Source organism: Nomia melanderi, chromosome 9, assembly GCF_051020985.1.
Source record: "Nomia melanderi isolate GNS246 chromosome 9, iyNomMela1, whole genome shotgun sequence".
Classification (NCBI taxonomy): domain Eukaryota; kingdom Metazoa; phylum Arthropoda; class Insecta; order Hymenoptera; family Halictidae; genus Nomia; species Nomia melanderi.
The window spans coordinates 11142449-11165172 of NC_135007.1; the positions used below are offsets into that span (position 1 = coordinate 11142449).

The 22724-nt window shown below is 42.9% G+C and overlaps 3 protein-coding genes across 8 annotated transcripts in view; all 3 read left to right on the top strand.

Annotated features, from left to right (window-relative positions):
* LOC116432788 (uncharacterized) overlaps nt 1–22109 on the top strand; it is a 57533-nt gene extending 35424 nt beyond the window's left edge. The window contains exons 5-6 of one of the 6 annotated variants that reach the window (XM_076370821.1): nt 18427–19811; nt 19882–22109. In XM_076370821.1, the coding sequence (XP_076226936.1) occupies nt 18427–19811; nt 19882–20102 (1606 nt within the window). In that variant the 3' untranslated portion in view covers nt 20103–22109. Of the gene's footprint in view, nt 1–60; nt 2556–7214; nt 9191–9333; nt 12574–12647; nt 14262–18426 lie in introns of those variants that run through there. The other 5 variants (XM_076370820.1, XM_076370823.1, XM_031990159.2 and 2 more) reach the window with 5 other exon arrangements.
* Nucleotides 3288–7191, top strand: LOC116432829 (uncharacterized). Its single transcript, XM_076370832.1, has 3 exons — nt 3288–4550; nt 4923–5306; nt 5645–7191. Exons 1-3 carry the CDS (start codon nt 4545–4547, stop codon nt 6254–6256), a joined length of 1002 nt encoding a protein of 333 aa, XP_076226947.1. The 5' UTR covers nt 3288–4544; the 3' UTR covers nt 6257–7191.
* Nucleotides 15546–18408, top strand: LOC116432831 (zinc finger protein 711-like). The gene is made up of 3 exons (XM_031990247.2): nt 15546–15743; nt 16039–16102; nt 16174–18408. Coding segments are annotated over exons 2-3 (987 nt in total). The 5' UTR covers nt 15546–15743; nt 16039–16100; the 3' UTR covers nt 17159–18408.
* Nucleotides 22110–22724: the final 615 nt, after the last annotated feature.

Consider the following 22724-nt stretch of genomic DNA (forward strand, 5'->3'; position numbering starts at 1 on the left):
CCCTCAATCCACCCGACATTCCACGAACGCCAATAACTGATCAGCTTTATGGTTTTTTAGGTGCAATGCGCTAGACCCACTCGCTCCGACTTTTCTGATAGTAAAGCTAGACGAAAATTACTTTCGGATACCGACGTCCTTGAGCATGTTCATGATGAAAGAGCCAGGCCCGCCCGGCGAAGGGTCATCGAGCAGTCAAACGGCCACTGCGAAGACGGATCCACCTGCGAAGCCGAACTCGCCTATGGAGATAGAAAAGGACAACAGCGGCGATCAATCCGAGGACTTGGACGACGCTCCGCTGGACTTCAGGAAAAAGCAGGAGGAGGAGCAGAACATGTCGCAGAGCGAGGAGCGGAACGCGTCGCAGAGCGAGGAGAAGAACAAGTCGCAGAGCGAGGAGCCTCCCAAGAAGAAGCACATCTGCGAAATCTGTTACGCGTCGTTCGACCGGAAGAGCAAGCACACCAGGCACATGTACAAGCACAGCAACTCGAGGCCGCATAAATGTGCGATCTGCTCGAAAGGGTTCAAGACCAGCGCCCACCTGGCCAGACACATGGAGATCCACGACGAGCCAGTGACCTGGCACACGTGCAGCCTCTGCGACTTCAAGGCCCGCACCAAGCCGTACCTGAAGATCCACTACATCAGGAAGCACACCGAGGACTACAACTACAAGTGCGAGCAATGCGGCAAGATGTTCAAGGTGCAGTCGGACTACACGACGCACGTCAAGGATCACGACACTGAGTCCTGCGTCTGCGACATCTGCGGATCCTTTTATCCCAGCAAGAGCTCGCTCTACTTCCACAAGTACTACAAGCACAAGGCGAAGATGAAGAAATTCCAGTGTCTGACCTGCAAGAAGAAGTTCAAGAGCCAGAAGAACCTGGACAGCCACGTGGAGCTGCACAAGATCAAGTACGTGTGCGAGCAGTGCGGCATGGAGTTCAAGACCAAGTACGGGCTGACCAAGCACCTCAGAACGCATTCCGGCGAGAAGTCCTATCTGTGCGCGATTTGCGGGAAAACCTTCGGTTGCCTCAGCTCGCAGAAGATCCACCTGTTGACCCACGTGGGCGAACGGCCTTACGTTTGCGACATCTGCGGACAGAGCTTCACGCAGAGATCCCCGATGATGTTGCACCGCAGGAAGCATCCCGGCGTTCATCCTCGCCCTCCGCCTATTAAGATCACTAACCTGCTTCACGGGGTGCAGGACAAGATCATTGTGAACAAGAGCAGCAAGTAAAAGTGAATTGGGATCGGACAGATTTTTATACGTTTCTTTGTCGGTGTGATTTGTTGCACGGGGCGGGGAGAGTGTTCAGGGACGTCCGTTCGTTGGAACCAGTCGCGGAACAATCGAGTGTGACGTTGAGTTGTTGAATATTGAACGCGTTTAGAACGGTTTTCGTTGTTTTCTTTTTTGTTGTGCGCGTATGGTGGACCATGCGAAAGTAATACGCTTTGTTCTCGCCGAACTGCGTGGTACACGTAAGGTTTCTCGGCGAACTTCATTGATTCGGTTAAGGGTCTCGGAGAGGACGGTTCGAGAAGCTGGATTCCGTTCTTGACGCTTTATAGGGGAATTTGATTTCGAGATACGATTGCGGAGTAACGTCGATTGTTAAGTTGGATGTTGTCGTTTCGAGCGAGGTGTCGCGGTTTTTTTGTTAATTTTAATTTTATACACGTATTCAGTGATACGATCGCGTCGAGGAATTCTGCATTGAATTTACCAGATTTTGTTTTTATTTCTCAGTTTCATGGACGTCGATTTGTAACGTGAATTTGAGAAATTTTGCGACGCTACTGAAATACTGATGGGTTAGTCATTATATTTAGTCTGATCATCGTGCCCATTTTAGTTCAATTGTCGGAATCAAGCGAAGTGAGCATTGCCGGAAATTTTTAGAATTGTACTATCTGCATTTCTTTTTTTTAAAGGGGAAGCGAGTTTAGTAACTTACGAGGTGAAACCAGTTTCTTGTAAATATGTATAATTTCCTTCGAAATGTATCATTTCGCTTGACGGCTAATAGTACGTGTCGAATACCTAGCAACGCTAGGAAGAAACATAATGTAACGATATGTTTCATTCATTTCTAAGTCTTCCACTTAATTTACTTTACTTGTTGTTGTCACAAAATGAATCGTCAGTGAGCGTTCAATTCATTTTGTTTCGGTTTCTGAATCGACAAATCTCGAGTTGGTTACTTTTGTAAGCTTTAATGGCTGCCGAAAGCATGTTCGTTAAAAGATAATGAAATTATTTTTTCCGTAACGGTTTTCTCAAGGAAGTTAATAGATAGGATTAGAAATTCTGTTTAAAGCGAATTGGTGATAGTTAGATATTACGTTACGCTCCGATGGGACAGGATGATAATTTGTAAACCGATCTGAAAAATAACAGCTTTTATATATAGGTATACATCAGTGTAAGGATAATATAGAAATGTAATATAAATATTCATATTCTTACGGAGAAAAGTTTATATCGCCTGTAAATTTGAAGAAAGAAATATATATGTATATACACATACACAATATTACATAGAACATTTTAGTTCTTGCGCGCTGTGTCGTTAACACTGTACGAAGGAAACGTGTATCTGTTCGATCATAAACAATCATCGAAACTGAAACACCAATTGGCGAAGCACGGCTTCTTCGGATTCTTCTCACCATCGGTACAAAAATTTGTCAACAACCCACGAATTAAATTCTCGATGTTCAGATTTCACGGATGCAAAGATGTAACCGATGCTCTAAGACACAGCAAAAACGAAAAGAAACTGATTAAAAAACATGTCCATCGACCAATGTAAATCCTCGTTCGAATAAACATCCCTCGAACGCCAAGCGGACACATAATTAACAAACCTTCTTTTTTATTTTTAGATCGAGAAGCGTCAACCACCCAAAAAGCTCTCGAATGATGCCGCGAAGCATCAGCAAAAACCCTCCTCCAATGAATCAGGTGCAACAACGTATACCTGAGGTGACACTTAAACCCGAATTTCCAATGGAAATCTTTCACAAAGGTTCAACCGAAAACGATTTCTACGAGACGAGTCAAACTGAAAAAGAATCTCAACGTGAACCCGAAACGCTTCGATCATCGTATTTTCCAGAATTCTCCACAACATTGTTCCCATCACTGACTGCAACAATGAGTCAAGGATTACAAGAACTAATTCAACCAGCAGCCATTCGTCAACAGGACAGAAACAGAAACGCTATCCGCTACAACGCGCTCTTTGCGATAAGAGATTCGGGAAGGTGACGCAGAAACACGTGGAATCGCGCATTCTTCGGTCGAAAAACGGACACGTATGCTAAGTGTAAACGCGTATTCAAGACGAAAAAGTTGGGAACACCAGAGTCGACTGCATTCGAAAGCATATGCCTTATTTCACGTTGAAATGCCACTATTATCCGAAAGTGTTCAACTTGCGCACGGACCTGAGGAAACACGAGCGCATCTACACGACCAGGTTATCGCGAGAACTGCAAGAGGACGTTCTGCAGTGAATACTCGCATTTATTGCACAAAGTTCTCGACATGTCGAAGACGTATCCGGAGAAGCCGAAGAGGAAGTACACGAAGACGAAGAAGCTCGCTGCGACGACTTACAAGAAGCGGGAGTTCCTGCGTAACATTTCTTTCCTTACCTTTTCATGACTTTGTGACGTTACTAAATGCATTTGTGTTTCATTGAATTCTTTCTTGTATCGTTTTCTGTGAGTTAAGACGAAATTTGTTGTCTGTTTTTTTTATTTTGTGGGTAACGTTTGAATGAAAATGTTTCAATGATGATGATCACTGATGTACATGTTCGTTTATTTTGTGTATGCCTTGCATTTGAGTATTCTTGGCTGGAAAAGTAACGAGGATTAACGAATATGTGATTAGTACTTTATGCTCAGGTAGTACTGTGAATATTGATGAATTCTTTTACGTGATGTCAAATTTGAGACGTTCTGGATTATGTTTTTTAGTAGAGTTCTCTGTGTGTTATATGAACGATTGAAGGAATTGGATTGAATAACTTGATCGAATTGAAATATTATTTTGTCTTCGTGCGAAGTTAATAATTTTGTACGACGTTTCTATTTATTTGTGTTACGTGCGAAATATTCTTGGGAATGTTGTGTCTGGAATGTATTATTTATTCGACCTCGAATGAAATGTCTAGTTTCAGAGTATTAGTATTTAAGTGCAAAGTGATATTTAATAGGAATGAAATATGGCGTTTGATAGTTTTTTAATGAAATTTTTTGTACAAGAGAAAATAAACTATGTTTCATTGATCCTACAAGGGATGATTGTTACCTCCGACGTTACACGAAGTGTTGATTTTGTGCCATGAGTGTTTCATTGTCAGTTCTCGCAAGTTCTTGCTGTGACGTTATACATCAATGTAAGTATTACTACCTGACATGGAACGATACGCCAGAAATGTATATTATTCTTCGGTTTTCCAGGTCGACGTTCTCCAAGTTGCCACTTTTGCGTCTTATCGTAAACACTGAACATGTACGTACAAAATATATCAATGTCATTTAATTAGCAATTAAGAGATGCAGTGAAATCTACATTCTCGATAATGCTTTTATTTTTAATTAAGTCCAGCGAGATAAATAGATTTCGAAATATCATAGGGGAAGTTAATGAGTAGCGCTTAAGATTTCAAGTGACACGGAAAAGTGTATACATGAATCTTCATCCGTCTTTTTTAATTGACCACCGTAGGTGTACTACAATCGTATGCAATTCATTTATTTGTAAATGCATCAGCTGTAATTTTCTTTACTTAGAGCATACATCTGTAAAATTTTGATTTCCCATACGAAGAAGAGAAAAAGGTCCTTCCGTGCTATTTAAAGTATACTTCCGGCTGTTTAGGTTGCAGCAGACAACGAAGAAGAGGAAGATGAGACGAAGAGTTCTAGTCAAAACATCGGCGACCCTGCCGGGTTCATTGTCAAGAAAATCGAAAAATAACACTATAAAGAGATCGAGAGAGAAATTGGAGCAAAAAGAGAACAAGAACTACGAAGAGACGGTGAAGCTCGAGAAAGTCTATTGCGATCTCTGTAAAACTACAGTCTTCGAGCGAAATTACAAGAAACATTTGTTACGACATAGTTTCAAGGATCACCAGTGCGATGTATGCTCCAAGAAGTATAAGCACAAAAGAGCATTAACAAAACATAAGCTGACTATACATGGAAACGCGCCTGTACACAATTGTCAATATTGTGACTTCACGACGGTGCACTTTTCCTACCTACAGGTGAGTCCATATTTCCAATTGCTTTTATTAGTAATTTAGTTTCCTTGTGACGTCACCGATTCAAATATGTATCGCAGTCACTGCGCTCCGAATAATATAAATAAATTTGTTTTTCATTCATTTGTTATCATTCCAACTTCGAAGGAGCTGTGCAATATGCAATTTTTATCTTTAAAAACGATTGAAGTCTACAGTCCATTAGTTAGAAATGAATCTCCATCATCGAGTGTAATAGTCAACATTCCATCACCTTCGCAAAATTGTTTACTTTTTTTTTCTGGAATATTAATAGCGATGCATCACGTTAATGACATTCAATTCTGCAATTTTCATTGCAGGTGCACGTGATGCGCAAGCACAACAACACGTTTCCCTTCTCCTGCGACAAGTGCGACCGGAAATTTCGCATCAGAGCTGACTACATGAAGCACATAGTGACCCACGACGGTGAGCCATGCATCTGCGACGTGTGTGGCGCGAAGGTGCCGAACAAGATATCCCTCTATTTCCACAAGAACTACAACCACACGGTGAAAGACGCGAAGTTCCCTTGTCCGATGTGCAAGAAGAAGCTGCAGAGCCAGAAGAACCTGGACAGCCACATACAGCAGCACGGACGGAAGTTCATCTGCGAGGAGTGTGGGCTAGGCCTGACCCGGAAATCCGGCCTAAGGAAACACATCAGGACGCATTCGGGCGAGAAATCGTTCTCCTGCAACATCTGCCAGAAATCGTTCGCCAGCGCAACCAGCAGGAAAGTGCATCTTCTGACGCATTCGGGCGTCAGGCCGTACGTCTGTACCATTTGCGGGCAGAGTTTCACTCAGCGACCAGCTCTTTGTGTCCACTGGAAGAAGAAACACCCTGACGCCACTGAGTCGCTGCCGTCTGTGTCTATAACGAACATTATTCATAGTGTAACGAAAAATTTCAAGTTGGACGATGCGTGAAAAATAACGCTGGACACTTGGACACTTCGATGGGAAGAGATATAAATTGTTGACTGGAGCTGCAGCGCTTCTCGAGTTGAAAGATCGCTGTACGGTGACCCTTGATTGTGTAAGACTCGATGACTTTAAGTGGTTTAACATGAATTAATTTATGAAAGCATTTGTGCGCATGAAATAATATTTTTACGAATTCGTTGAATTTTCATGCGGTCCTCGGCACTGCTAATTACTGAGAGATTGTATTTATGATAATTATGTTGCTGGTAAGAGAAAAATTCATGCATCTGTGGATACTAACAGAGTGCGTTAATCCATGACTCGTTGTGTATGTATATTGTGGAGGAGGGAAGAATAGACTTTCATTTAATGAAAGAGTTATTGTGATTATTGTAAGAATATATGGAGATTTTTATTCAGTGAAGAAAAGAGAAGCACTCGTTGTTCAATACATTGTTGACTTGAGTTTACTTGAGATTGTGAAGCCATGTTGATTATTTTCTGCATTTAAACGTTTTCATTTTCAAATCCCTTGTATGAGCATTATCGATGAATTCGCCGACATGTTTATTTGTGTGTATTACCGAAAGAAATACTTCTTCTGGTGTTCCTTAAGGATTTTATTCAGAACCTCTAACCAGTTACTTGTGACGTAAGTTTAATTATATTTATTGGTACTATTACATTGTGCACAAGATGATTCTACAATTTTTTAAAAGAAGGGGATGCGGAAAGGAAGAATTTTACATAACAGTCATTCTACGACGAAATACATACGCGCTATTTTTCTTATTAGCTTACCTTTTATCTTTCCAAAAATAAGTAGTAATTATCTAATCACAATCAATCTAATCTAAATATGAACGTTCGATCAGAAGTTTCAACGCGAGCGTGGAATAACATGTACCCAGACCGACACGAAATAAATCCAATTTGCTGACTCGTTTAATTAATGTTTTAGGAAATCAGCGCAGCATTTAAATCAGAGGAATAACCATACCGCTGACAAGCAAGTTAAAGAAACTAAAATTCCACGTAAGACACCGAACATTCATCAAAGGAGACTAGCATTCCGAATCTCAAAGAAACGGAAACGCAGTGGCAACAACCGTCCATCGGACTCTTGCGAAGATGAAACAGAAAATTCCTCGCCGAGTTGTTCAAATTTTCCAGAGGAGAATCTGATTCTTAACGAGAGAATGCGGAAAGTCTCTATACACCAGAAAACAATTATAAACACAAGGAACAACGGAATAACAAAGAACAACACAGACAAGCCACAAACCAGCGAGAAACCTGGACAACAGGAAGACCTTTACAAGAAACTCCACGACGGTACCTACACCTGCGACATTTGCCAAACGGTGTTCGAGCAGAAGAGCAAAATCCTTCGTCACATCACCAGCAAGCACAGCTTCCACAGACCCTTCAAGTGTGCAGCCTGCGACAAAACGTTCAAGTACAAATGCGACTTGAAGGCCCACAGACTGGTCCACCAAGACATCGACTCCAGTCTGCTTCACTGCTGCGATAAATGCGATTATCGAACGAAAACGAAGAACAACCTTAAGTCTCATTACATTAGACGTCATACGGATGACTATAAATTCGCCTGTGAACATTGCGGCAAGCGATTTAAAATGGAATGGGACTTGAAGTTCCATATAGGTACGCACGGCGCTTCACAGCACATGTGCGACGTCTGCGGGAAATTTTACACGAGCAACTACTCTTTGTACAAGCACAGGAAGGTGGCTCATTTGAATGAGTATAAGTTCCAGTGTAATGTTTGTAACAAGAGGCTTTTGACTCAAGAGAATCTGGACAATCATATGAAGCAACACAGTAGAACGTACGAATGTAAAGACTGTGGGAAAGTGTTCGCGTCGAAGAGGTACTTAGCTACTCATATGACCACTCATACAGGCGTCAAGCCGTATACTTGCCATGTTTGCAAAAAGAATTTCCGAACCTCGCACATGAGGAACACACATCTACTGACGCATTCGTCGGAGAGGCCACATATCTGTGATCTTTGTGGGCAGTCGTTCAAAAGAAGATATTACATGATCGAGCATAGAAGGAAGCATCCCGATGCTCATTTATCATCGCCTCCTATGCCTCTTGGAAAAAATAAGAGCTCCATTGAGACGGACAATGCAACTGAACAAACGGATATTTCATAGTAATCCTGTGAAATTAGATTTTAAGCACGCTTTGTGATTACGGTTTTCGTACTTACAAACAATGTACAATTGCATCTCTTTCGAGTTATGGGACAGGTTTCTGATCTGTAAGACTAAACTGAGCTTATTTTAAATTATTGGTATTATTTATAAGGATACAAGAAAATTTCTGAATGTTGATGCGAAAGGATATTCCCTTGCAGTATTATAATTTTTGTAGATCATACAGTTATAGATTTGATAAGAATGTAAAGGAATAGTATTAAGATTTTTTAATTTCTATATTTGATTAATTTTAATATTTCCATTGAAATCGAGATATTTTCTTGTATCGGAAGAAGTCTCTCCGATATATTTTAAGAACAATATAACGATGAAAATTGATATATAAAGAAAAAGCATATCGTAGAATTAAAAAAGCGCAGTATTTTATTCTTAGCAACTTGCGGAATACGATGTACTTAGTTTTTAATACTCGACTGTCGACCGATATTTCGTAAAACGATGCCATAATATTTATATTTATATTTCTGTCGTACTGTTCCTACGAACACCGTTATATTTTTATTTTCGTTAATTTACCAATCATTTTTCTATTTTGTACAATTTTACATAAACTATTTCCATAATGTGTATTCTTGGTATTCACAAATCACTGATATTTCCCCGGATTTTATTCGGATCTCATATAAAAGGCAAACACACGAAAGCAACAATAAAATCTACAACACGCTAACATGCAGTGCAGAATAAAATACCGAACACAGACCTAAATCTGTAAACATGTATTTCAAATATCTGTAAAGACGTCTTAGAGCCGGAGTAAGTAACCTCTGTGTACCCAGTTCTGATACTTTGTTCATCGAAATTAATTGTCCCTCTCCTATGTTTTAGAGAGCGGGTCGACTTCAAGGAAGTCTCAGCAGCAGACATTTCCAGTGGGTTCATCGTCGAGGCAGCAGTCTCCGCTCCGATGGAACGTCGCCAAGAAAACCAGCCCAGCGGTAATCTACATTATTCACTGATGCCCACGTCGAAAGAGGCAAAAGACACCGAACAAAGTTCCAAAACGCTTCTGTCATCCTTGAAACTGAAGGTGGACGAAGACGAACATGACGACGACCGGAAACCGATCTACAAGACGGAGCGCTGCGACACGCTGATGCAGTTGTGCGAAATGTCCATTGACTTCTACACCTGTGATAAATGCCAGCTGAAGTTCCCTACGGAGAGCATGTTGAATCGCCACAAAATGTCGCATAATCTGAACTCTTGGCTTCGCAAAAGGGGTTTGAGCAGGAAACCGATCCCTAGACCAAGATCAAAGAAACGAGTGAAACGGGTGGAGCCTCGGAAGCCTGCGGAAAAGCACAAACACACTTGCAGCTTCTGCGATTTCGGGTGCACTAGAATGTCTACGTTGACTGTTCACATCCGGAAAAAGCATAAATCGGCGTCACTCAAAGAGGAGTCACGGAAGACCAGCAATCCTTGCGAATTGGAGGCGACGAATCAACCGAATTTAAGGAAACGCAACCAGAAGCACAGGACTGTTAATAAGATAAGCTTCGAATGCGACTTGTGCGACTTCACTTGCAAGACGAGTAGAACTTTAGCTTCCCACGTGGTAAGGAATCATAAGTCTGAAGAGAAGAAGACTGACTCGAAGAAATCGAGAAGGGCGAAGTATGCCGAGGACTCTTTCGAAGCGCAGACCACGAAAGGAACGTGTTTGCAACAGTATAAAGAGGAACTCCAGGAGTCAACGGTTCCTTGTTCGCCTACAGAAGTCATCAGCAAAGAGGAGCCCGCAGTGACGGTTCGTGCAAGCAAGAAACAGAGCAAACAGCCGACCGAAGAGCATTGCAATCTGTGCGACTTCAAGTGCGAGAAGAAGAGCACGTTGTACTACCACAAGCGTCAGCACAAGGCGGAGGATCTCAACGAGATATTCTCGTGCAACGAGTGCACTTTCAAGACTACCAAGAAATCATCCTTGTACTCTCACATCAAACGGAAACACAGAGTGACGAAGCCCTGCACCCCGGACGGTCTGCCGGAGTTGTTCTGCTGCAACCAGTGCGATTACAAGAACAAAAACAAGTACGAGCTGAAGATCCACGTCGCCAGGAAGCACACGGATGATTTCAAGTTCTCTTGCGAGACCTGTGGCAAGAAGTTCAAGGTGAAAGGGGATTTGACCAATCACATCCGTTTCAGTCACAAAGAGCAACCAGTGATTTGCGACGTTTGCGGGAAGACCTGTCTGAACAGTAATTCTCTGTACGTGCACCAGAAGTTCGCCCATTACAAAGCTAAGTACGAGTGTCAGGTGTGCAAGAGGCGAATGGTGACCCAGGAGAACCTCAATGAGCACATGATCAGGCAGCACGAGAAGAGGGAGAACGTTGTTTGCGAAGAATGTGGGAAGACGTTCTCCAGGAACAGCAGGCTGAAGGTGCACATGAGGATTCACACAGGTGATAAACCGTATAGTTGCACCATATGCAACAAGTCCTTCGCACGGAGAACAGCCTTGAAGCAACACTTGCTCATTCACACTGGGATCAGACCGTACGTCTGTGACATCTGTGGCAAGGCCTTCACGCAGAAGCCGGGACTGATCAGTCACAGAAAGTCGCATCCCGGCTCGCACCCGCCGCTTCCGAGGGTCTTGATCGATCACATATTGAACGACGTGATGAACAATTGATAAGTTCGGTGACTTAGTGGACAATGCATGGACCAACGAATTGTTTCTTGGGAGGAACGATGGGATGTAAGACTGTTTATCGTTCAAATCTAGATGGTGGAGGTTTGTTGGAATTCATCCTGACTTGGAATTTCGAAAAATGAATTTTCATTGTCCCTTCATATTCTAGTCATTTAGGAGAATGGATGTTGATAACGAGAGATTACTGTTTCCTTTCATTTGTGTATCTCATTGCCACGTATTTGGTAATGTATAAGTGGTTTCATCGGCCTCCATGCACTACTTTGTATTCAAACGATTCGAAAGCATTGTGAGACAGAGTGGAAGATGTGTTTAACGGTTGAATAGTTTAAGAATCCTTTGCGAAGAAAGATCTTTCTTCGGATAAAAGATAGTTTTTGATTTCTTATCCTCTCAAAAAGGGTAGGAAGACAAAGAAAAATTTCGTTTCGAACTTAGAGAAATATCAAGATGAATTTTGAGGACTGCGGTTCTTTCTGCAAATCTGTATTTTTATGAGAACTTTTGTCAGCTGTATTTTTCTTTTATTTTTTTAATAATTTCAGTGAATGAGGAATACAATGAATGTGTATTCTTAATAAAACTTTATTGGTATTTTAAAAGGTTTTGAGTATCATTATTACTGTTACTTGCACAAAGATCCGCAGCGTAAGAATCACAAACGTTTCTCCATGTACTATCCTGTATAATTAATTCGTATTTTCTATTCTTCTTCATTGATACTTTTAGCAGCTAAGGAAATCACTGTAAACGCAATTAGTTTACTGGTAGCTATTACATTTAGTTCGTCCTAGTTTCTCGACTGTATTACTTCTCATAATTCGCTAGTACTGCTAATGTGCAATCACGTTCACTGAAATGTTAAGTTTCTTACAAGAAGGGTCGTTATATGCAAATCACCGTGTAGTATTCCCGCATCGATCAACAGTTTGTATCTCATTTTTAGAACCTAACGATTTTTGTTAAATTATTTGTAAAAAAAAAATATATTGTAAACTTTCCTAGTTTATGTCGGCGTTGTTAACGTTTTCTAGAAATACAAAGACGTCTCATCTGTCGCAAATCCGCCGAGCATTGTTACTCAGTCGTTCGATTCATTTGTAACAACTGTATATACTCGCTTACTTGAAAAAAAACAATTCCAGCTTTTTCATATAATACATTCAGTATTAATTTTGGAAAGCTTCCTTAACAATGATTATCACACGAACGTGGACAGTTAATTGTTAACCACCACCAACAGCGGAAAAATGGTCGTTGATTAAAAAGATTACAGCATGCATAGGTGGTCTCCACTGGGAACGAAACGATCAAAGTTCATATAAGTAGAAGAGTAATCCGTCAAAAATTTCCAGTTACAGATCATGTACACGCAAAAGGGACGGCAAATCGTCAAACAAAACCAAAACTTCCTTCTAACCACTGGTCCGTGATGTGTAATATAATACCTAACTGACTGTTCTGTGATTTTCAGGACGCTAAACGGGGACGGACATTTTATATACGGGAAGGAATCGATACCGATGCAACCGTGGCAAATCGTCGACGTCGAAGGTTGCCTCTACTATGCCTTCCTTCCAACGAGTCAGTCCCTGAAACTCTCAGAGCAGGAAAAGCTCGGGCCAAAGTCAGCAGCAGAGTTACTGAAGCTAGCCATGGACGACTCCAAAGAACCCTTCATAATCCCAGCCGAGGAAGAAGTGTCGCGCGCCACGAGTTATTTCAACAGAATAAAGGTGAAATCCGAAGACGACAACTCATCCCCGAACGAGGATCATCACCACGACGTCTCTTCCTCGAACGATCATCAGAACGACGTCTCATCCTTGACCGAAGACCACCAGATCGACGCCTCCTCGTTGAACGAAGATCACCAGAACGACTCATCGCTGAACGAAGATCACCAAAACATCCCTTCGTTGAACGAGGACCACCAGACCGACGACAAAGTCTACGTCTGCGAGGAGTGCAACATATGCTTCCCAGTGGCACAAATGCTGAAGCGTCATCGGAACGCGGTGCACGATCAGGCCCAGCGATACAAGTGCAAGGTATGCTTCAAGATCTGTCGCAGCCTGGTCGCCTTCAAGATGCACGTGGCGCTGGAGCACAAAACCGAGGAGCAGGAGCTGAAAGATGAGAACAGTCTGACGTACGCGTGCAACTTCTGCAGCTACGAGAGCACCAACAAATCCACCCTCCACTCGCACATCAGCAGGAAGCACCCGGTGAAGCACATAGGCAGGAGGAAGAACAGCTACAGATACACAGCTGAGCCTGAAGAGTATTCCTGTGACGTCTGCGAATTCAAGTGCCAAAACAGGCGCAGGCTGAAGGAGCATCTCGAAAGGAAGCACGCGTCCGAGTACAAGTACGACTGCGAGTACTGCGGGAAGAAGTTCAAAGTGAAGGGCGATATGAGGCTACACGTCAGGTTCAAGCATAAGGAGGGTCCCATCGTTTGCGACGTTTGCGGTAAGACCTGCTCCAACAGCAACTCGCTGTACGTTCATCAGAAGTGGGCGCACTTCAAGCCCAAGTACGAGTGCGAGATCTGCAAGAGGCGGATGGTCACGCAGGAGAATCTCGATCAGCACATACTCCTTCAGCACGAAAGGCGCGAGAGCTTCGTATGCGAGGAGTGCGGTAAATCGTTCACGGAGAATCACCGGCTGAAGCAGCACATGATGACGCACACCGGGGACAGGCCGTACGATTGTCACATCTGCGGCAAAGCGTTCGCGCGTCGCACAGCTTATAGGCAACACTTGCTCATCCACACGGGCAAACGTCCGTACATCTGTGATATTTGCGGCAAGACGTTCACGCAGAAGCCTGGACTGATCTGTCACCGGAAGTCGCATCCCGGCGTGCACCCGCCGCTGCCGGTGGTCCACATCGAGCACATTCTCAGTGACTTCATGAAGAAGAAATGATCGTGTCGCGAGATCACAGTAATGCCTTTCTAGTTGTCCAACGTTTGGATCGTTGAGATTAGAACTTACGTCTTCGTTGACGACGTTGCCGGTAACTGAGCCTTACCGGATGATCTCGTGATTCATTTGTAAATGATTGTTTAAGTTTGCGCTGTCGAGGGAGAAATTAGTGGAATGAACTTTTGCATTTGGTTTTCTTTCGAAGAGTCTCTTAATCGGTGAATGTAAATTGTACATTATATAGTACTGTACGTATGATAATGATACCGTAGTACGTATAAGATAGTATTTAGATTTCAATTAAGGAATCTTTATCGTTTCATTGATAGTATACACCTAAACGGATTAGTTGGTAACACGAAGATTTTTAGTTTCGTCGGTTTACAGTTTACCTTTACGATTGTACGATTCTTTTGGTTCTTTGAACGATGCCATTCAAACGTGAGATTAAATGCTCTGCTTCCCTTGTTGCTCATCGTTGATTCCAAGTCATGAGCTACTACAGAGGCATTACTCTTCCACTCAGGCGTGCGTGAAATGGACTTTCAGTGGTGCTCGTTTAAAGCACAGCTTTTCCATGACTTCGACGACGAAGAATTCTTGATTATTAGAATGGTTTATGTATGACATTGTCATAAGGAAGTAGTCGTCTTCCTACGGTTCGTTATAAGGATAATGTTCTTTTCTTTACATTCGGAATGCGTGTCTCGATGAACATATGAAAAATATTCAATAAGTACGAGGCGGACGAATATTTGCCGTGATTATTTTTCATGGAATACCATGTAGTTACGATTATTTAATTTTTTTTTATTTCATTACTTTACGGTGTCCTTTTCAAGTTATTCCGAAGAATTTCCTTATGCTAGTTCACACGCACACATACTTGCGTCGATGGAAAGTAATTTTCATACGATTGCAGCTAACGACCGAGTTCAACCGAATTTTCAATGTAAAAAGAAAACGAATTACGTAGTATAGCTAGCGTGACTTAAAATTCACTGTAATGTATATATATATATTGTATACAGGGAGAGATTAGAGGCGAGATATTTTGATCACGAAACTTTTCGAGGATAGAATATTTTTATTGGAATATTGTTTAATTAAACGTTCTCACATTCAGTTGTCGACAATAGCTCGAGATAAAACGATTTGTGATGCCAACGAACATATACCAATCTCTGTAATATAATTAATTCCAGAAATCGAACGGATCACATTTTTCTTTCTAGCGCCCTAGAAAACCAATAAAAACAGTTAGCCTTATCATTATTGAAATGCAATGTTTTCCATGAAAAGAACAATTGTCAATTATTTTCTGTTCAATGTGTGTACTCTAGTTTTTCGAACGGTGTGTACTTTTATCGAACTGCACAGGTAAGTATAACACTGAATTCAATTGTAATCAAGTTTATTTAATTAATGAAGTTCACTTTTAACCGCATTTCTGTCCTCATGTTTCAGGGAACTCGGTATTGCCTATTTCGTGATAGTGTTAACGGCGAGCTCATCTTTAACAATTAATCAATACCGCGCGTCCTTGAAGTGCCATAAAGAGAAACGATTGCCTCCGTCATGGGGTTTTGCCACACGATTGCACGCCATTGGCGGCGCAGTTAAAAATACGTTGTGTAATGTCATTTTTCAGCATGCTCGTCACTAAATGAGAATACTTTGAATATTTCTCTTTCGCCACGAAACTCGTTTCGCTCGGTCGTTAAAAATTCTCGCCGCTTGCCTGTCGTACGTTTATTTCAGTAAGCAAGATTCTAATAGTTATCATTACGAAATTCAATCGGAAATATTTGAAGTATATTTTTCCGCAACACAAAATTAATCGATCGTTTCTTATATTATCTTTAACAAAGCAAGACTTCGAATTACCAATTCCATGACCGTAGCCAGAATTCAATGACTTCATTACAGATACACTGATTACATGATACTCACATTATTTTCTCAAACAAAACTCATCTTGTTTACTACAAATGTAAGTAATCAACAGCATTAATCACTCTAATATTGGAACTCTAATAAACCCAAAACGTTTTCCTGTTTTAGGCAACAGCCACCGCCACTTACAAAAACATCCAAGAAATCTCTTAACGAAGAAGAAGAGTCCAGAACCATGAAAAACGAAGAATCACGGCTCAGCTGCGACGTCTGCGACAAACGTTTCAAAAAGGAGCATCTCTTAAGTCGTCATAAACTGATACACAACGGTCAGAAGGAGCAGGCGTCTTCCAGAGACTCGTTTCTGGAGCTAGTCTACCAGAAGCAAGAAGCACTGTCTTGCCAGAGCTGCGACTTCCGGTGCAACAAGAGGTCGACCATGATCGCCCACCTGGCCCAAAACCACGACGGTTCGGGTAAGAGCAAGTTCACCAGCAAAGGGAAGTTCGCGTGCATAATCTGCGGCTTGACCTCGCCGCGCAAGGAAACCTTGAAGTCCCACTTCGTGCGCAAGCACACGCAGCAGTACGAGTTCCCCTGCGAGCAGTGCGGCAAGAAGTTCAAGATCAAAGGTGACCTGACTACGCACACGAGACTGATCCACGAGGAACCGCCTGTGATCTGCGACGTGTGCGGGAAGACCTGTCGAAACAGCCACAGCCTGTACGCTCATCAGAAACACGCGCACTACAAAGCGAAGTTCGAGTGTCCCGTCTGTCACAGGCGACTGGTCAGCAAAGAGAACCTCGACCGACACGTCCTGATGCAGCACGAGAAGAAGGAGAAATACGTCTGCGAGGAATGCGGCAAGACGTTCTTCGAGAACTACGATTTTCGGAAGCACATGAGGATACACACCGGTGACAAGCCGTACAGGTGTACGGTCTGCGCCAGGGCCTTCACAACGCACAGCAGCCTGAGTCAGCACATGCTGCTGCACACCGGCGAGAGGGTTTACGTCTGCAACGTTTGCGGCAAGTCCTTCGCGCAGAAGGCCGGCCTCATTTGCCATAGGAAGATCCATTCGGGGACTCTGCCGCCGCTGCCCGTGAAACGCATCGATCACATCTTGAAGGAGCTCAAGAGCAAATAGGCTCGCTCGAGTTGGAGACCTCTTTTGCATTCGAACTGAGAATCGTGACTCAGACTGAACGGAGCACACGAGTTCTGAATACGTTAAGACTCGAGACGTTTGTCGAGGATACGAGGTCCCGTTGGTGATTTGTCGTGATGCTCTAGCGTTCGTGAATGTCGTTCGTTGGGTCGATGGGCAAGAGATGTACCGTGGATGCACGCGCGAATGAATTTACCTTGTTTAATCAGTTGGGTAAGGTAATTGATTAACTGAAAGGTATTCATTTGTGCGTCCATGAAACTAACGTTACTTCTCTAACTGAGGATTTGATTAATGTTCGTTGAAGTACAAGATGCTCTATTAAGTTCTTTGAGACTATTGAAAATGCGAGTCTCGTTGCGCGCGAAGAATTAATCAGATTAGAACACAGAAGTTTTTGAAGCGGTTGAAATTGTTTGGAAATGAATGTTTTCCTTTGAAAAATTTTAATGAATGATATGATTATATTTCTTAGATATATGTTTCTTATTAATAATTCTTCAGTAGCCTTCAAGAGTCTATTTAATGAACTTACAAAAGCGTCGATACTTTCAATAATTTCTTAAAGAATGAGGATGAACAAAGCGATGAGAATACTCTGTGCAGGACAATAAAGGCCTTAATGTTCGAGGACATTATTGAAGCCAATCAAATCTCTATAAGGATAATGATTAATAAAGACTTGAAAACGCTCTCTCCGCGGGTCGACGAGAACCCAAAGGCTCAATTTCGTTGCGAGTGAAAGTTCATTATGTTCCTAACAGGAGTCGCTCACAATAAACTATTTTTACCCTCGATTTTCAGTATCTCAGCGATCTACCTGTAAACCGTGTAACATTCTCGCCACACGCAAATTAATAAAGTATTTTGTCCCCGTAAGCAAGCACGTACGATTCATAGTAGTAGACCCAGCACCGCTTCACCCCTAATATTTCGCTAAAGCCACAATCTCACGACTAATCCGGTATGATGGTGTCTCCTCCAGTTTCCAAATCTGCAAGAAAACTAAAAACAAAAGCACACACTCGTTTCCCCCTCGCTAACCAACCGCAAGCCTCTTTATCCCCGTTTCCGTGTCTCTCTAACAACAAGCCAACGATTTGACGAGGGCTCGCGCCGACCGAGAGACGGTTGCCGCCAGCACGTAAGACTATTAAGAAAAAAAAACCTCTAGCTCGGAAACCGATTTCGAGTTCCGCCGTTGTCGTTGTACTATCAATAACGTTCCCGATCGGTGCCTGTTTCAGGTACAGCCAAGATAGTCCCGATCCGCGTGGTATCTTTCTCTACGACAAGGAGTCGGTGGTGATGAAGAAATGGCAGATCCTGGAGTTCGACGGGAAACCGTACTACGCGTTCGTCCCTGAAGGAGACACGCCGTTGCTGGACGAAGAGATACCGGAGCAGATCGAGGAGTTGGTGGAGGCGGAAGAGGACAAGCAGAACTTGGTGAAGGTAGAGTGCCTGTACAACGAGGAGGAGCTGCAATATCATTCATCGGAGGAGAAGCTGTACGAGGACGAGGAGCATCTGCTGAACGGTATCGCCGAGCAAAGGGACGAAGAGGACGAAGACGTGAAGCCGATCATTCTAAACGGTTCCATCGAGGGTGAGAACGATAAGATCGGTGATTTGTATCAGGTCAAGGTTCAGGGTAGCATGGTGACCATAGAGAAACTGATGTCCACCGAGGTGGACGAGAAGAAGGTAGATTACCAACAGGACACCGAGGAGCAGGACATCTACACCGAGCAAGAGCAGCTGGAGCAGTTAGAGGAGGTCGAGGACGTCGAGGAAACAGACCAATTGGACCAAATAGAACAAGTGGAGTACCTGGAGGAGGAGATCCTGGAAGCCGCGAACAATCACGCGACGCCGACGAAGACTCGAAGAAAGATCTCGAGGAGCACGGGCGGAGCGCTCAAGTGCAAAGTTTGCTCCGAGATGTTCAGCTCGGCGATCTCGTTTCGCAAGCACGTGGCCTGGACGCACAAGAAGAAGGTGTGCATACAGGAGGACGGCGCGTACATTTGCGCCGTTTGCGACTACAGGACCCTGAAGAAGAGCCTCTTCGCGGCTCACTTGGAGAGGAAGCACGAAACTTGGTCCAGGAAGCGGCCGAACAATATGCTGTTCCCCTGCGCGACATGCGGCTTCGTGTGCAGGTCGAAGCATTCGTTGCAGTCCCACTTCATCAGGAAGCACACGGACCGGTACGAGCACCAATGTAAATTCTGCTCGAAGAAGTTCAAGGTGAAAGGGGACCTGACGAACCACGTGCGGTTCCATCACAAGGAGAAGCCGGTGAACTGCGACGTGTGCGGGAAACTCTGCCAGAACAGCGGCTCGCTGTACGTGCACCAGAAGTGGGCGCATTACAAGCCCAAGTACGAGTGTCACATATGCAAACGGCGTATGGTCACGCAGGAGAATCTTGATCAGCACCTGTTGACGCAGCACGAGAAGCGGGAGAAGATCGTGTGCGCGGAGTGCGGCAAGACGTTCACCAAGAAGGACTCGTTTAAGAGGCACATGGCGGTGCACACGGGATGCAAGCCGCATTCCTGCCTGATATGCAACAAGCCTTTCGCGAGGAGGTCCCAGCTGCGTCAGCATCTGTTGATCCACACCGGTAAAAGGCCGTTCGTCTGCGACATATGCGGGAAAGCCTTCACGCAGAAGCCCGGTCTGATCTGTCACAGGAAGACGCACCCGGGGCCGCACCCGCCGTTGCCGGTCATGCCGATCGCCGACATCGTCAAGGAGTTCACCGAAGGATACGTGCAGGAGATCAGCGCGCGCGAAAACGAGGAGAGGATCGAGGAAGAGACGTAGAACTACGGGTTTGATCGACGGGACCTCTCGCGCCCGTAATGTCTATTTAGGAAACGTTTTTCACGGAGGGAAGATGTTAAATTTTTAATCATCTCGTCGGATAGGAACGGATAGTTTCAATTTATTCGCATATCGATACGGTCGCTCGACTGTTTCCGGTACTGACGAGCGTGAAGCTCAATTTACCAGGTCTGAATTAATAATTACTGTCTACTCGTTGTTGAAGTATTGTTTTTGGCAATGAGAATTTGGAATATAATTCTACTTCGGAACTATTTACTGGATTTTTCTTTGATCGCTGGATTCGGTTGGCGCTCGTCGCTTGCCTTAACGAGTCACATGTTGGCTAGGTAATTCTTCGATGATGATTGACCGTCTTCCATGGATTTCTTGTGAATCCTTATGTTTCGAGTTGTTTAGCAGCTGTCATCGAGGGAAACTTTTATCTTGATTCTTATTGATTTCGCATGGGGACCCAGATATCAGTGTTATGTTTATAGCAACATACGCGGGAGCACTGATTTATGATAATGTTATCACTGATGATGGTCCGACTAAACACTTAAAAAGTTATCAGTCGTTACGTGTAGTAATGACATTGAAGCGAGCGTTAATAAGCTTCTGAAAGTTTCCGTTAAATAACAATTCCGATAGAAATGGTAAGTGTTGCTACGGAGGACTTATTGGTTCACAACTACGATTGCAATTATTGTTGAGACAATTATTAATCGATATACGATCGAAAAGTTACCTAGCCAACAGATGGATATCATGTTAAATATAAAAGTTTAAACACGTTTCTTCGCAAGTACATAAATGAAACCGTCGAACCTGATATTCATCAGGAATTGGTTAAAAAAAGGCTTCAACAACAAGTAAGAATAATATCTCTGCTGATTTAACGGTTTGTCGAAAGATGAAGAGGTATTTTGAATAACGAAGGAGAACAGAATTCCAGGCCGATCAGACCATCAGAATCGAAAGATCGACAACGCGGAATAGCAAACAATAATTATTTTTAGACGTATTGCATATAATTGTAAGTATAGCGTTAAGGTGTACAATATAATAACAGCCTTGTAAATTTAAGACGTACAGATGAAGAAATATAATGTCCCTTCGAACTGTCCTTTCGACGAACGTACAAAGTCTACGAGCCAAGTTTAGTCTCAGATATATTAAAAAGGAAAGGTTTCATTGTTGACGAGAGTTCTAATTGATATTATATGAATGAAGAAGTTCCCCGCGGCCACTGCGATCACCAGCGGTCGCGATCATTAACACTTTTCACTGAACAGAATTCCCGATGTACATCATTACGATTCATGTATCATAAAACGGCACCTCTATAAATATCGAATCTCTTCGAGTTGAAGTTCATTAATTAACACTCGCGAGATTCACGATAACGCGAAATTCAAGTGTTCCCTTTCATCGTTTTCTTTTCTTTCTTAAATTTCAGTGCAACCTGGTATCTCCCCGCTGAAATCGATTTTACTCCCCTCCGCCTTTTCTTTTTGTACGACGAAAAAAGTCGTATTATCGTCGATCAGTTTATTTATAAACGCGAAGAGCAACATCGTTATTGCTGTTCAATGAATTCTATTCTCCCTCATCAATTCATTGGTATTCGTACACTGTGATGAACGGGGTGATTTAAAGAATAAAATTTATAGATTTCAAGGCAGAGTTGAGTAAAAATTCGTTGATAGAACCCAACGCATCGAATTGTTGTTGCTCATTCATAATTACTTCACGGAGTATGGTCAAAGGAGAACTTTACAACTGGAATATCCAATGTATCGATTGTTTTTCAAAATACTGGTGAAATTCTTGCGAATTCTTCGATAATTTTCTTTTGGATCACTCTGTATCCCGGCAGTTGTTTTCTTCGCGAGTTAGTCCTTCCTAGGAATAACTGTACCATAACCTCAAGGCAGCCTCCCCCATGAAACAATGGAAAAAAAAGCTCACGTGGTTGGAAGCACGCCTACGACGGCTATTTTTCTAAAATCAATACCCTAGCGTAATACCTCCATAAAGACACGTACATGCTGTGTATAGCTTTGAGTTTGAAATAAATATTTTTACTGAGCTAGATCTTCTCAACTATCCCCCTCCGCCGCCCCCGACACGTTACCAATTACACTCTTCGTTAACGTTGAGGAAAAAAGGAAAAGTTGAATCTCCGTTGAGATCGATCGACTCCGAAACCAATAGTCGCGCAACGTCGTCGGGAGAAAACCGAGAATATTAGAGTGCCCAGATAAGTATGCTTGCTGTATTACACCCTCCCGTGGAAATAATAATTGATGACGTTTAATCATTTCCAGGCTACGAGTGTTTCGGATCGTTTAGAGCAACGTGAAGGTATGCTATGAATTAGAGTACTGACAGGACCATTATCTTAAACAGTTTTCATTCGCGTCGGGAATACACCCCGAGGACTCGCGTTTCTTCAATTATTGAAATATCTCGAAATCGATTAGCAATTATCCAATAACATGTATTTTATGTATCCACAGGATGAGTCACCTAACTTTACCACGTTGAACTCCAAACCATTAGTCGCATGAAAGAATGTTTCAAGTAAAAGTTGCGTGACATCAATCGGGTATCGTGTATATCTTGAAAAACTCAATTCGTATCCCACTGAAAGCTCAAAGCAGCAGAACACTATTCATAAAATTCAACAATGCAGCACGCAACA

Excerpts from the sequence above, each read along its gene's own strand:
- LOC116432829 (XM_076370832.1), top strand. Across the intron at positions 5,307-5,644 it reads TGCACTTTTCCTACCTACAG|GTGCACGTGATGCGCAAGCA; the intron begins GTGAGTCCATAT and ends TTTTCATTGCAG.